The sequence below is a fragment of the Rhinolophus sinicus genome, linkage group LG05 (genome assembly GCF_036562045.2).
Source record: "Rhinolophus sinicus isolate RSC01 linkage group LG05, ASM3656204v1, whole genome shotgun sequence".
In the NCBI taxonomy this organism is placed as follows: Eukaryota; Metazoa; Chordata; class Mammalia; order Chiroptera; family Rhinolophidae; genus Rhinolophus; species Rhinolophus sinicus.
In genome coordinates this window covers 129,112,416-129,127,688 of record NC_133755.1, presented here as the reverse complement: position 1 = coordinate 129,127,688, position 15,273 = coordinate 129,112,416, and the positions used below count along the sequence as shown (strand labels likewise).

Here is a 15,273-nt window from a genome sequence, read left to right as displayed (position 1 = left end):
ATGAAAGCAAGAATATTTATCTAAAATATATTTTTGTGTGTATCTGTAGTGTTCATTTTCAGCAATGCCTGTCTGTATTAGTTGTGTTTGCCTGTAAAATAAGTAAGGCCAAGAAATGGGAGATGTTAGAATGTTTTTCTTTATTTCTTAATCTCTGTATTCAGGGAACTTATTGTTGGGTTTTGTTTTTGTTTTTAAGTCCATCAATTTATCTTTACAGCATGTTATGTGAAGCACTTTCTCAGTCAGGCTGTGCATCTTTTCAAGCCTTAACTGTAAGATCATGGATCCGTTGCATTTTGCAAATGTATATAAAAAACCTCTATGTGTCCGATGATTTATTCATTGATATAAATTCTGAACAGGCAGTAGGTAAGTATTGCAGGTGTTTTGCTATCTAGATATCTGTGTATGTTTAACATTTCCTGTTTTGTTATATAAACTAAGAGAAAAGATAAAAAATATATTTATAATTAGGTATGAATATAAGCAGAAGTTTATTTCTTTTTACAGGCTATTTCTTTTTCTTGTTATTTTCCTGTTACTATATATGACAAATTTCTCTCCTGTAAAGATAAAAGAATTCGTTTCTTTGGAAGCCAGGAACAAAAACTAGCTCTTGGGTGACAAGCATTTATTTTATTTATTTATTTTACCTTGAAGAACTAATCACAAAGAAATTAGAAATATGAAGTAAATAACCAGATATCACTGAAAACCCTAAAAAGAAAACTATTCAATTATGAATAATTCCCCATTTATATTACATATTTTTCCTCTCCTCTGTTTTACTATTAGTCACTGAGTTATACTTGTACTTTTTTTTAGATATCCCTTGCATTTCTGGTCATCTGTAAGACATTCCTTTTCCTAAAGCTATTCTGTATGAACATTTATAAATCACAGAATGGCTGGACTGAAAAAAAATGCTCCAAATTTGTTTTGCTATGTTATTATATGAGGTGGCTTTACATTAATAACTTCTAAGGCTATGGTGTTCACAAGTACATGTTTTTTGTTTTAAAGTATAATAAAACCTTTCCTTAGAGAAACTTAATTCAAAGTTTTTAATTATTTGGAAATTTGAATTTTAAAAGAAAAATATGTTATAAATGAAGAATGCTAGATGTCCTGCTTTCTCATTTATGTATATAACATAAATTTATATAATAAACATGTTATGTAAATATCAATACGTAATTTTATTTTAATAGAAAAAGAGTACATGGAACAGTTGGCTGAACTGACAAGGTTGCTGTTTAAACTCTCAGAAGTAAAGAATATTTTCGCGAAGTCTCAAGTTGAATGTGTACCCATCCTGGAAGACCCCAAAAAAGCACTTATTCAATTTTTTGAGGTATTTTTTCAATTATTAATATAGTTGTCCAGATTAGTTACAATAATTTTTCAAAAAAACTTGAAATTGTTCATAACGTCCTTCTAAAAAAAGGAATCTTTTTAAATTGAATCATATTATTGGATGCCTGATACTATAACATTCTGGAAGAATAAAAATGTGAATCTAAGGTATGGTGCAATTCACTCTTAAAGACAGCAGAAGAATTACATTTAATGAAAAATAAGAGTAAAGAATGCTACATGAAAGCCTTGCACTAAGGCTGACCTAAATTGTAGGAATAGCTTGTTGCTGAAATTGCTGGATTAACAGTATTCTTCAGGTACTTGGGAACTAAATTTCCTTATATATGGTCCATAATACTTCCAACTAATGTCTACCATCCTGTAGCAGTGTAAATTTTACAGTAAAATTTTAGTCTATTCAGCATAAGCACCAACACTTCATATAATAGTGTGATTGGGGCTTTAAAATTCAATCCATTTGTTTTGTCTCCATAATAAATAGTCCCATTCAACATTTTATCTTCAATTATTAATTTTATAGGAATCTATCTTATGTGATGGTCTTTGCTTTATAGCCTAGTTAAGGTTGTTAATGTGTTTGAATTTGTGTTTTTCTAAGCTATTCACAGTAAAAGTTGGTTTATTTTCCCACAAAACAGTTCATATTCACTGCATTGAAAATAATTACAACCCATAAGCTCTTTTCATAAATGTAAATTCTTCTATTGGTTTCTATTAGGTTAAAGGACAATTGTATGACAATTAGAGATGTTATATAAATCCTAAAAATATTTAGTAGTAGTACATGCAGATGTAAAATACACATTTCTGTGAGCTTTTTATATAGTTGTTGATTGGATCTCAATCTGTCATTAATTAAACACCTATTCTAGGAACCATCCTGGACCAGAAAGAGAGGTAGAAGTCATGTGTTATTCCACTGATCATTTTCAAAGGCTCTTTTAATTCAACCCAGTCCATATTAATTATTCTTTCGTCAATCAGTAAATAATAATTATTTGCTAAATGCTGATGATATTATGCTAGGGTTTCTTAGGGATTTGAAAAACCAAAAGAAGTAGTCCTTGATCTTAAAGAACTTTTTCTTGTCTGAGAATACAAGATATTCGAAGAGGTTAAAATAGTACTAAAAGATCGTATATACTAAGTGCCAGTTAATTAATAGATCAATCAGTAGGTTAGAGTTCAGAGTACCTTGGTATAAGAAGTTTGGATTTTATCCTGTGAACAGTGTGAAGGCTTTATAAAATTTTGAGTAGTTCTGATGTGATTAAATGACTTTTTGGGAACTTTGTAACAATAGAGCAGATTAAAGGTGCAGGAGAACTATTGGCCAGAACACTAGTGAGATTTAGAAGGAACTGAAGATTGAATTATGAGATTTTTGAGTAGATATGAAATAAATACTCTATTTAGCTAGAAGAATGATGATACCTTAAGGAGAAATAGGAACATTATGATTTAGCGTGGGGCAGTAGTTCAATTTTAAACTTGGTTCATTTGAACTTGTGTTAGGGGTCCCCACGATCATCCCCAGGGTTGGTGATTCACTAGGAAGGCTAACAGAACTCAGTGTATAGTTGTACTCATAGCTATGACTTATAGTGAAAGGATTTAAAGAGCATTCAGCAAAGAGGGAAAGGTACATGGGGTGAAGTACGGAGAAATCAAGCACAGCGTCCAAGAGTCTCCTCCTGGCTGTCCCACTGGACGTGCTTAATTCTTCCAGCAAGGAACTGTGACAACACATGAAGTGTTGTCTACCAGAAAGCTCATTGGCCAAGGTTTTTAATGGAAGCTGGTCACATAGCAGCCTTTGCCTAGCACTCACAAAATCCCAGACTCTTAGAAGGGAAGCAGATATTCAGCATAAACTATACGAGGTCTGATAAAAAAATACAGTGAATGTTTACATTTTAAAAAGTTTGTTACAGTAAAAGACACATTGCCATTAATACCTGTCAAAATACTGCCCCTCACTTTGAACACATTCATCCCATCGCTCTTGCCACTTTCTGAAGCAGTTCTGGAAGTTCTCCATTATGAGTGCCTTTAGTTGCGCTGCCCTGGCTGCCTCGATCTCCTGAACCAATTCAAAATGTTTACCTTTCACGGTCCTTTTGACTTTGGGGAACAGCCAGAAGTTGCATAGTGCCAGATACGGTGAGTAACGTAGAGGAGGACACACTGTAATGTTTTTATTTGACAGAAATCACTACCAGAAGCGATGTGTGACACAGAGCCTCTCTGTTGTGATCACAAAATACGGTGAATGCTGCTGCCGAGTGCCATCCAACGGAAAGGCAGGGATCTTCGATACAGGAAGCAATGCGTCAAACCTTAGTAACAGTGTGTGACGAGGTTCAACTTGTTCAGTGCAGTCAGTTGGGTGTGAGCTACAGTTGAGAGAACATGTGTTTTAAAGTGGGCTGTAAATCATCCTCCATCATGACAATGCTCTGTGTCACACATCGCTTCTGGTACACGGCAATTTCTGTCAAATAAAATCATTACGGTGTGTCCTCATCCACCACATGGATCTGGTACCATGTGACTTCTAGCTCTTCCCCAAAGTCAAAATGATTTAGGACATGAAGGCAGCCAGGACAGAGCAACTAATGACACTCACCAAAGAGGACTTCCAGAACTGCTTCAGAAAGTAGCAAGAATGATGGGATAAGTGTGTTTGAAGCAAGGGGGAGTATTTTGAGGGGGATTCATAGCAATGTGTCTTTTACTGTAATAACCTTTTCTTTGTTTAATTTAAACATTCATCGTATTGTTTGATCACACCTCATATTGTTTGCACACACAGTTTAGGATCAATGAGGCTTCTGATCAGGAAATGGTGGGGAAAATCTATGATCCCAAACACCAGCCAAGGGCAAACCTTTCAAGTAGGTCTCTTTAAGGAGAGCAGACTTGGGCCTACTATGTTAATTATTTTCTGCAGAGAAGCGATAGCATGACTTGTAAGTAGTGATAGTCAAGACACAGAAATAACACATCTCATCGTCTTAGGAGGTTAAGGCTAAATGTAGAGACATACTGAGATCCAGGGCACTGGTTCTCAAAAGTGTGTTTCATAGACCTCTGGGGGTTACTAATACCTTTTCAGGAGTTTTACTCAAAAGTATGTTGATATTTGCACAAATAGTGCAAAAGCTTTAGCACGAATCAACACCATGGCCCAAGATTATATAGCAGTTGTTATAATTTTCACTGCTATGCAATCATAAGAAGAAAAAAAAAGCCAGTTTTATTTAAGAATGTCCTTAATGAAGCAGTAAAATTATTTATTTTATTGGATTTTTGACCCTTGAGTTCATGTCCTTTTAATGTTCCATGAATGACAATGGAAAGTGCACTAGAAGCACTTTTGCTGCGTATCAAAGCATGATGAGTGTCTAAATAAAAAGCAGTTATGTGATAATTTGAGTTGCAAACTGAACTGACTGCTTTTATCCTGAAAGAACAACTGGTAAAATATGGTTATTCAGATTTGTGTATTTGTCAGACGTTTTCTCAAAAACGAGTGAAATGAGCCCGTCACTTCAAAGAAAGCAGCTGATGGTGGTTGTTGCTAATAACATAATTTGGGCTTTTAAGAAAATTAGAATTTTGGAAAACTTGTATTTGCAATCATGAGCTTGAAAGCTTCTTGATACTTAAAGACTTTTTCAATGACAGTGGTGGGGTATTAACCAATATGATTTTTTAATGTGGATAAAGAAATGTGTCAGCATTGACTGGGAAGCTGCATAACTCAGGAAACCCAAATTTTCCAAGTGACCGATTTTTTAGACCCATGCATGCTTTCTAAAAAACCCAAATGACAGGTTTTTTAGAAAGCAGGCATGGGTATAAAACATTCATTCTTAGAGCAAGATAGACCAATATAGCATAGTACAAAATGTTCATTGACATGGTTTTGGATTTCATATTAAAACTAACCTTTAAGAAATGCTATTTGTCAAGTTTTGGTGTAATATCAAAGAGGAATTCCCACAGTTATCTGAAAAATCTATTAAAATACTTGTTCTTCTTTCAGCTACATATATTTGTGAGACTGACTTATTTTCATCTGTAACATGTTGCAACTGATTGTATTCAGAATTAAAGAGATTTGCAAAAATGTTTTTAAAAGTCACTTCTCGCTAAATTCTTTTTTTCTTTTGGAAAATAGTTGTTTTTCACCAAAAGTGTATTTATGTTAGTATACAATATTTATTATTTTTAAATGAACTGGTAACTTAAAATTTTCTCTTAATTTCTAATATGGTAAATATCAATAGACATAACCTGTAAATAGGAAGCTCTTTAAGATTCTCCATTTTTAAGTGTATAAAAAGAACTAAGACAAAAAGTTTGGGAACTTGTGGTCTAGGGAAAGAAGTGTAGAGAACCAATGGCAGAGAGCTAAATCGAAAAGAGAATTCATCTGTACAATTCTATAATACATCATCTATATATCACATTGTGTGCTCACCACCCAGAGTCACCCCAATAAATTTAATTTACAAAAAAAAAAAGATTCATCAAGTATGTCTCTTCTTGTTTTCACCTGTCCAATTCACAGTTGATCACTTAAGTTCACTAAGTTTCTTATCTTTTCCTCCATTCCTCATTTTACTATCAACATGGCTAACTTTAGTATCACCTTGGATAATTTATCTTAAGCCCAGGGGGGCCTCATTTCAACTGCCCTTACCACCACTCTCACAATCTTCCATCCTTTATTTTTTGGTCACACCTATAGACACTCAATCTTGGTTTGGTGCAACGACTTTCTTTCTCTCCTTTGACTTATATGCTGAGAGCAGCAGAATGAAAATCACATAACTGTGTTTTGATGCCATTGTGTCCAGTTTAGGTCATGGAAATCCACCATAAGTTCCCAGTGATGGTTTGAAGACTTTAACACTCTTCTTAAACCTTCTAACCCATCTCTAGCCAGTCTTCTCTTGATTCTTTTTGTGATTTCTCACTTCTTAGTCTCACCCTTCGTCAACTTATTCTTTCATTTATTTCCTTTCCTCTTTTCCCCACTTCACTGTTCTCCTTACAGCCTCATCTTACATTTCTCTTCATCACCTGCCCATTTTGCCATCTCTACACTTGGTTGGTGCCTCATCCTTTTTTCCTCTAAGCTAAAATGGCATCTAATGGCGCATAAAGAGAATTCTGGGGGGAGAAATCAATTCATATCACAAAGCTGAACTTTATAGAGGTCTTAACTTGTATGGATTTGGTAACCTTGCTTGTAGGTCTATCTTGTAGGAATTTGAGGATTTTGAATTCCCAGTTATATACTAGGATGTTTGGAAGTCTCGATGTGATTTAGTTATAAGCTTCTTTTGTATCAGTTCCATGTGTCTTTTTATTAATACTTTGCTGAGTCAGATCTTGTATGAATAATTTTTGGTGAATTGATTTTTTTGTCCTTATTTTAACCATAAAAGGAAAGTGTTATTTTTAGTTGCATTTTAATTGCTATGAACATTTATTGGAAAGTTAAGGATGAAGGCTTAAATGGAAGGTGTGTGTGTGGTTGTGTGTGTGTGTGTGTGTGTGTGTGTGTGTGTGTGTGTAGAGAGAGAGAGAGAGTGAGAAATTAATCTTTATTTTTTGAAGTCTGTATTGTATAAAACTTGGAAAGCTAAATTGTGATTTTCCTTATTTATAGGCTGTTGGTGTAACTTACGGGAATCTGCAGGAACTTTCTGATAAATCTGCCATGGTCACAAAGTCTTTAGAATACCTTGGTGAAATATTAAAATATATAAAACCTTATTTGGGAAAAAAAATTTCCAGTGCAGGGCTGCAACTGACGTATAGTGTGATGGGTATGTATTTCTGATATTATTAAAATTTTCTGAGTTTGAGTCTATAGTATCATGATGGATAGGAATATACTAATACACTGGCTATGTCACTATTCTCCATACAATCATAAAAATAATCTGAAAGACAGTGATTTAGCTAAAAAACAATTCATGTTGGCTTCCAAGTGTATCTCTCTCTTGTCCTACCTTCCTTCAGAACTTTTCTTGTTGTGCTTGTGTTAATATTGAAATTAATTATGATCAATACAGAAAATAGGTCACCAGCAATTTACTATCAGTACTCTGTTGTCAATCACTCACATTGTGAATAACTGGATAATTAAAATGGACTTTTTAAAATGCTTACCTATGCTTTGTTAGAATTTAAAATATCAGAAAACTGTTTTATTTTTATGGTTTTCTCTGTATGAAGGAGGTCAGGAAAGAATTTATTACAGCACTAAGGGTATTTATGCTTCAAATCTTGTATATCACAACACAATGTTTTATTCTTTGAAAAAGAAATCTTTTTCTGTGCCTAGTCTGTAACACCAGAGTTCATCCTTCTTTAGGAAGTAATTTGAATACCTTTGTTCACTGAAACCGTGCTGCTACCTAAAAATAGGAACTGGATAAAGGGAAATGAGAAGGATTTCTTTAGAAGTTTTTATACAGAATTTAAGTTTTTGTTTTTATTTCTCTGTGGCCTAAACCTTCTATCTGTTCCCTTTCATCTTATAAACATATGAATAATCCTGATTTGGGCTGTATGAAACCTTTTATCTTTGTTGTGAAAAATAAAGGAGAATGCGAAAGTGTGTAAATATGGATGATTTAGAATGTAGTGAAAGCTATAGTAACAATTCAGGCATCATAACTTTAGAGAAAAATGTGAGTGAAAATTTACTATAAATTCAACATAGTAAAATCTAGATTAATAAGCATTTCAGCTTTTAGGCTTATAATGCTAAATGTATGATTTCAGGGAATATCTTTATTTTACAAAATATATGACAGTCTTATCAGGAACTGCAAAATCATTTTTGGATTGGTGATATGTCGACCCAGGGCAAAAGTGTCCTTTTGAAGAACTGAGGGCCTTGTTTGTTTTGTTAAATGGTTGATTTTTGATTTGATGGCAGGTAGATCTATATTCTTTTGTCTAGATCTCAGAGACTGAGAGCAGAGTATACTGCTACAGTGTTGCTCATTTAATTCATTAGAAATTAGAGACAGATAACTTATTGTCTTCTATGATGTAAAAGGTTTATAACAAAATGGAGAAAGAGCAGATAAAAACTTTGGAGAGTTCGAACCTATTGTAAGTGTGCAGGGTTAGGGTATCATATCCACTTGAGAGAAAGAGTGTAATACTAAAATTATGGGCTTTTTTCACCTTGCCAGTTCTTAACTGGGGATACCTCTGCTGTTCATTTGCTAGGTACAAACTGTTGATAAAATTGCCCTTCAGATTAAGGCATCGGGGATCTTAACTGTAGTTCAGTAATTTCTGAGAAAGCAGGATTGATCAATCAGTAATATCTTCAACTTTCCCCTTTGTATCATTTTTTTGTTTGTTTTTTCTCATTCTTCATGTCTTTCACTTTTCTGTTTCCATGCCTTTCCTTTTGATCATCCCTCTCTCCTCAGTAAGTCTTCGCCTTTTGTCTTTGTAATTGAAATTCTACCCCTGTCCCTTCAGTGCCCAGCCCAATGTCCCACCTTTCTTACACTCCCAGGTAGACTTGATCTCCCTGATTCTGCTTCATCTGGCCTTATGACATTTTTTGTAGTTTGACATTTATTATAATTTGTGTACTTAGCGTGTCCTATCTAAATGTTAAACCTACTCATGGTAGTGGCCATAGTTTTTGAACTTTTCATTCCTGTCATTATGTTGTATTTTGAACAAATCAAAACATTTACTCTGTGTGTGTATGTGTGTGTGTGTGTGTGTATGTGCGCACACACACATTCATGTATGTATCAGGCACTGGATTGGGAGCTGGGGATACCTCTGGGGACACATCAGTTGAAGAGCTTCTCCAATATAGGAGATGGCATGTACTAAATAAATATTTCTGGAATTTAATTATTTTATAAAGCTAGCTAATAGTATATAATGTATTTTTTAATGTTCCTAAATGAGCAAAGTTCCTATACATTTAAAAAATATTGTAATGATCCCAATCTTCATTTTTTTAAAGCATAACATATGCATGCAGTAGACATAAGTAAATACCTAAGAACTTTCATAGTGCATCTCTTTGAATTGTGGGAGTACATTACCCACAGTTTTTCTATATTTTCAGCTTCATCAGTAAATAAGTAGTATGTTTATAGGCAGGAAAACGACTTGGTTTTCCACAGAGCTACGTGATGTATTTAAACTTTTCCCAAAGTTTTTTATTTAAAAAATTTCTTTCTTTGCATGTTTACTACCACACACACTCAAATATTCTTTGCTGAAACTTAAGAAAGGTAGGGTTCTGCTATAGCAGTAAAATAAATGTATCACTTGTGCCTTCTGTGAACTCATAAAACTTAAGGTGTTCAGCAAAGCATTTTAACCACTGCCGAAGATGAAATACAAGGGTCTATGATGCATTTTTGTTTGGAAGGCCCTTGCTCTTTATAAGTTAGCACACGTGTGACACCTAAGAGTGACATGAATCATTTCAGATGTCAGTGACGATGGCAGTTCCTCTTGTGAGTATATTAATGTTAGTTAGAATGTGAGTTCTTCTTACATTGCTGTCATTTTCAAGATTTTCACCTACTGGAAAAATGAGGAGCAAGCCAGCATTATTTAAAATATTGCTAAGTGAGCATTGTGTTTTTTATGATTGATTATTGTATTTCCTTTTACAACAGAAGATTAATGTTGCTGTTTGTTCTTAGAAGTGTTTATTGGTTGGGTTTATTTTTTTTTAATGTCAATATACTCTTCTATAAGCGTATTTTTGTGTTCCTTCAGAGCTTGAATTTTAAACTTTTTGTTTTATGAAAATGACTGAATTTTATCACCTTTTTTGCTTTCCAAGATGAAATAAAATATAAAAGTTTATGTGATACATGTACCACGGTGCTATTTGGACAAGCACTTAGTGAGCTCCTTTTAAATTCGTTTTTTCAGTAAAGAAAACTTCAATAGCAGTAATACACTCTAATGGGAATTATATAACTGCTTTTGATTACTTCATTAAACAAAGGGTGCTCATTTGTTAAGCTTACTATCGTCAAATGTAGCAACTGACAGACTCCTAGCATTAAGGAAACCATAATATAGCTCACATAGTAAAGATATCTGTTTCTCTTCTTTCAGAATTAAAATTTAAACTCCCTGTTTGTTTATGTTAAACGTAAGTTACAAAAACTGAAGTTCAAAGAGTTTAAATGATTGCTTCAAGGTATTACACCTAATCCTTTTTTCCTATTTTAACAATTGAATTTAGTTATGCCTGTTCTTGTTGCAAACTGGGTTGAGATAGCATATAAAATTGTATGTAAGATAATAGTAGAAAGACATAAGAGTATCAAAAAAAAAAAAAAATGTGGAGTAATAGGATGAAGCCCATGGAAAAGTAAGTATACACATAATAGCATAGTGTATGATGTTACAGTGTTCTTAAAGTTGCGTTGTAAATTTGCCTCTGAGTTTCCTAGCAGCCAAAACAAAGAGAGGGCTTATTAATTGCAACACATAATGTATAACCAAGTCACATTGTATATGAGAGTGTGTATATATTAAATGCCATTTTCTCGGGAAATGTATGTTTTTCTTGGCTCAGAACTCACAGAAATTTGTGTCTTTAGTGGAACTACAATACTTGACAAGATCTTTTGAATCATAATAAATGTTTCTTCCTCTTACCTACTTTAACTTGTTCCTGTGTGCTTTAAATATACGTTTTTTAGTGAAATGACAAAATTTTCTAGTTGGAAGAAAACCTTAAAACCTTAACTGCTGTTATTGCTCTTCCTTGTTAGGAATTCTTGTTAAATCGTGGGCACAGATCTTTGCCACCTCTAAAGCCCAGAGGTTACTGTTCCGGATCATCGATTGCTTACTGCTGCCCCATTTGGTGTTACAGCGAGAGAAGGAGCTGCCTGCACCCATGCTGACAGCAATTCAGAAGAGTCTTCCTTTGTTTCTCCAGGTATAGTAAGCGTGGCTGTTCGAAAGTTAAAAAGGAAAACAAATGGAAACTTTGCCTTAACACAGTTTACTAACTGCAGATATAAAAACCATACATTGTAATCTCCAAGTGTACATGTGGCACTTCCACTTTTGTATTTGTCTCTGAAAACAAATATGGAGAAGGCAAAATCTCCACCCTCAAGAAGCTCAAGTTGAGAGAAGAGGCTGACTAGCGTAGACGCTTAGAGTTGTAGTGTGCTCAGTATTTTTCTTAGAGGCCTCGGTTGTCTGTCGGTCAGACTGAGACAAGGAGATGTGAGAAAAGACACTGTAAAGGATATTATTTGTCAAAGAGCACAGTGGGTAGGAGTTGAAGTTCTATTTCTGTCAGAGGGGATCAGCATGTAAAGGGCATGATTTTTATGAGGAAATATGACACGCTGGGGGAAAGCAGATACTTCTCTTGTGGCTGGAGACTCACATAGGAGGAGCCACATAATGGACAGCGGTATATGCCGTGGTAAGAAGCTTGGACTTGTTCTTTTCCATGGGGACTATGGATGGATTTTGAGCAGAGAAGTGGGAGTGACATATATTTACATTTTAGAAAGGTGATTCTGGTGGCAATGTGTACGATAGTTGATGTGGAGGTTAGATGGGAGACTTGGAAAGCAGCGAGTAGTTCATTATCTGACGGTTTTGAAGTAAAGCAGTGGGTGTGGAGCTCCGTAGATTTCACACTAGAGCTCAGAAACAGTTAGGAGCTCTGGTCGAAAAGACTTGCTGAGTGAGTGTGTGGAGCAACAGGAAAAATAGCATCCTTTCTAGATTCCAGAGTGGCTGCTTCTGTAGCTAGTGGTGCTACTAACTGAGATGAGAAACGCTGGAGATAAAGCAATGAAGGCAGGATTTTTGAATAGCTTTCGTTTGAGGTGCTGGGGAATGTCTAGGTAATGATGTCCAGTAGGCACTTGGATATGCTGATCTGTCATTCAGGAGAGGGGACAGGGCTGGACGTGTTCTTTGTTCTTCATTAGTGTTTGACACTGAAGATAAGTGCTTCTTAATTTGTGCTCCAGCAAGGGAAGCTGAGGAGGGAGGGGAGAATAAATTGTGATTAGGTAATAAGCAGTCTCTTCCACAGATGAGTTTTTTTAAAACAGATTTTTACGATTTCTAAGACATTTAAAGTTGGCTCTTTAATTTTACATTCATAGTACCATTTAAAACAAATTTTAGTGTGTCCACTAGCAGGAAGATAAAGCACTGCCAGCGCCAGAGAGGGGGGAGGGATGTCATGGGCAGCCTGAAGGGTCTGGAGTGCTTGTTCCATGCGGCCCTCTTAAGCCAAAATTGTACATTTAATAAGAATTCTTATAAACTTCCAAAGTTGGAAATTGAAAAATGTGGTGAATTATCCATTTGACAGAATTGACTTAGAGCTGTATCATTAATTTCTTGAAGGTACCCAGTTGCCCTCTTCAGAATTTTCAAAACATATCTATTCCTTCATCTTCTGATTTAATGTGCTTTTCTTTAAACAAAGCATTGAAGAAATGAGGTAGAGGGGTGTCCCTTTATTTTTTTTTAATTGTTTGTTTAGTTGCTGGTGTTCTAACAGCTCTACGCTAGTTTTCATTACAAATACTCTTTCAAAATTTCTCATTGGGTAAATATTTGTACCTAAAATGGAGACATACGCATTTCTAATTATTTCTCTGGAAAAACACATTGTGAATCAGCAAGTACCCAATCAAATTATAAATGAACTTTTGGAACATAATTTGTTGTTGTGTGATTGTCTGTATTTAGTAATATGTAATATTTAATAACACTGGCAGAAAAAAATTCTGTTTCTCAGGGTATCGGTTTAATTGTAAGTATCAAATGCTGTACTCTACATGAAAGTGTTTTGTTAAATTCTCTACAAAAGGAAGAGATTAAATAGACAGACATGTAATACGACATTGTAAGTTTTGTGGGACCTTGATCAAGCTTGATCAAATATCTCTAAACCTCAGTTTCCTCAGCTGTGAAATTTGAACTATAGTAACACTGATTCAGTGGTTTTTTTGAGACATTTAAATAAAATACTGAATATAAACCACGTGGCACAGTGCCTGACAAATGGAAACCTCAATATAAATTGTTATTATTCTGAGTCAATCTTCTGCACTTCTCTCCTCAATTTTTTTAAAAAAATTTATCACCTTTCTTAACATGGAAGATTTTTCGCAGCAACTTTTGTAGTCTTACTCAGACCAAATGATCAGTGCCCTACCTTAAAAATACTGACTTAAAAAAAAAATAAAAAAAAAAATACTGACTTAAAAACGTATCTTATAATTTTGAAATTACAAATATATGTAGTTGCTGAGTGTGGTGGTCAAGTTTCCTGAGGAGGAGGGGAAGAAGGACACTTCCTTTGCCTTCCTGCACTTTCCCTGCTTCCTTGCTGTGCCCCACAGACGAGTACGTTTGGTTAGACACCACAGCATCGCTGTCACCAAGCTCAGCAACTCCCTGAACTTCATATAAACGTTATCTACTGACAGTGGGCCGTGTCCTTGTGGATTGTGATCAGTTACAAGTTCTGACATAAGTATCAATGCAGGGGACAAAATTAGTAGGTTGCTAACTATTTTTTATATTTCCTTCTCTTTTAATATTTCCATCTCTCTTTCTTTTCCCTGTAGGGCATGTGTGTCGTGTGTTGTCAGTCTCAAAATTCAAATGCCTATTTGAATCAATTGCTGGGGAATGTTATTGAGCAGTACATCGGGCGATTTCTTCCAGTCTCGCCACAGCTGTTAGATCTTGAACAACATCCTGTTTTGTTGGCACTGAGAAGCTCGGCCACAGGTGCACCGATATCACAGCTAAAGAAATGCATTGTACAAGTCATAAGGTAGATGTAAATATTAAAGCTAAGTGGTACTTACAATGTATTAGTCTCTTGAAAAGTAGCAAAGCATCTCAAAAGTTTTCGCATCTCATAGGATACTGGTAGTTTAGAAACTTCTTTTTCCTGAGAAGCATTATCTAAGATTTTACTGAAATGACTTTCGCTCATGGCGGCCTAAGACAATGTTCTTTAGATTGCTTGTTTTCTCCACATAGCAATTATTTTCCTTATTATTTTCCATAATTCCTTATAAGCATTTATTTCTTAAAGGCATATGTATATGTGTTTTAGTTTTTATTAGATAAACTAATTGTGTTTTGTACTGCATAAGGTACAGTAATTGTATTTTATAAAAGTTTACAAGTGAAAATATGATTGCTAATATGAAAAAGGAAGCTATATGAAGTCCTATTTTCTTAGTCTATTCTCTGTCTTAGTAACTCAATTTTATTATTTGGCAGACAAATAAATGAAACTTCCGAGATTTTCTACTAAACTCCATACCTTTTACCTGTAACATTAGAAGATTCAATAATATAATAGAAATTATCTTTCCTTTGTCTTCATAGAGTATTTACCTTCATATGAAATCAGCTTTTAAACTTTAAGATGCTATGGTGATATATATTATTCTTATCTAATATATTTTTCTGTTTTTAATGACCTGATGGTTTTAATGACCTGATGTTATCCATCACCTCTTTACGGAATTCCATGTCTAAAATTTTTTCTTTTTTCTGACCGTTTTTTAATTTGTGTTCCTAGTGTTCTGTTACTCAGGTTTGGAAGCTTTATGGTCTTGGTTCCCTGTCCTTTGCCACCCTTTGCCAAATAATTGTTTCCTTCCTCCTTTTCACATCTTTCTTTCCTTACACATCAGACCTAGAGTATTGCCAGAGTCACCTAACTACTTTTACTATCTCTAGTCTTTTCTTCCAGTCCAGTCTAACTAATGCCCCAGATTACTTTTCTTGCAAAGCTGTTCCATTGTGACACTTTCCTGCTCCCAGACCTTCATT

The 15,273-nt window shown here is 34.6% G+C and overlaps 1 protein-coding gene across 3 annotated transcripts in view; it reads left to right on the top strand.

Annotated features, from left to right (window-relative positions):
- MMS22L (MMS22 like, DNA repair protein) overlaps positions 1–15,273 on the top strand; it is a 115,971-nt gene that overhangs the window by 82,775 nt on the left and 17,923 nt on the right. For all 3 annotated transcript variants that reach the window (XM_074333325.1, XM_019743388.2, XM_074333326.1), the window contains exons 17-21: positions 221–372; positions 1,215–1,357; positions 7,070–7,229; positions 11,199–11,368; positions 14,046–14,257. In XM_074333325.1, the coding sequence (XP_074189426.1) occupies positions 221–372; positions 1,215–1,357; positions 7,070–7,229; positions 11,199–11,368; positions 14,046–14,257 (837 nt within the window). The remainder of the gene's footprint in view (positions 1–220; positions 373–1,214; positions 1,358–7,069; positions 7,230–11,198; positions 11,369–14,045; positions 14,258–15,273) is intronic.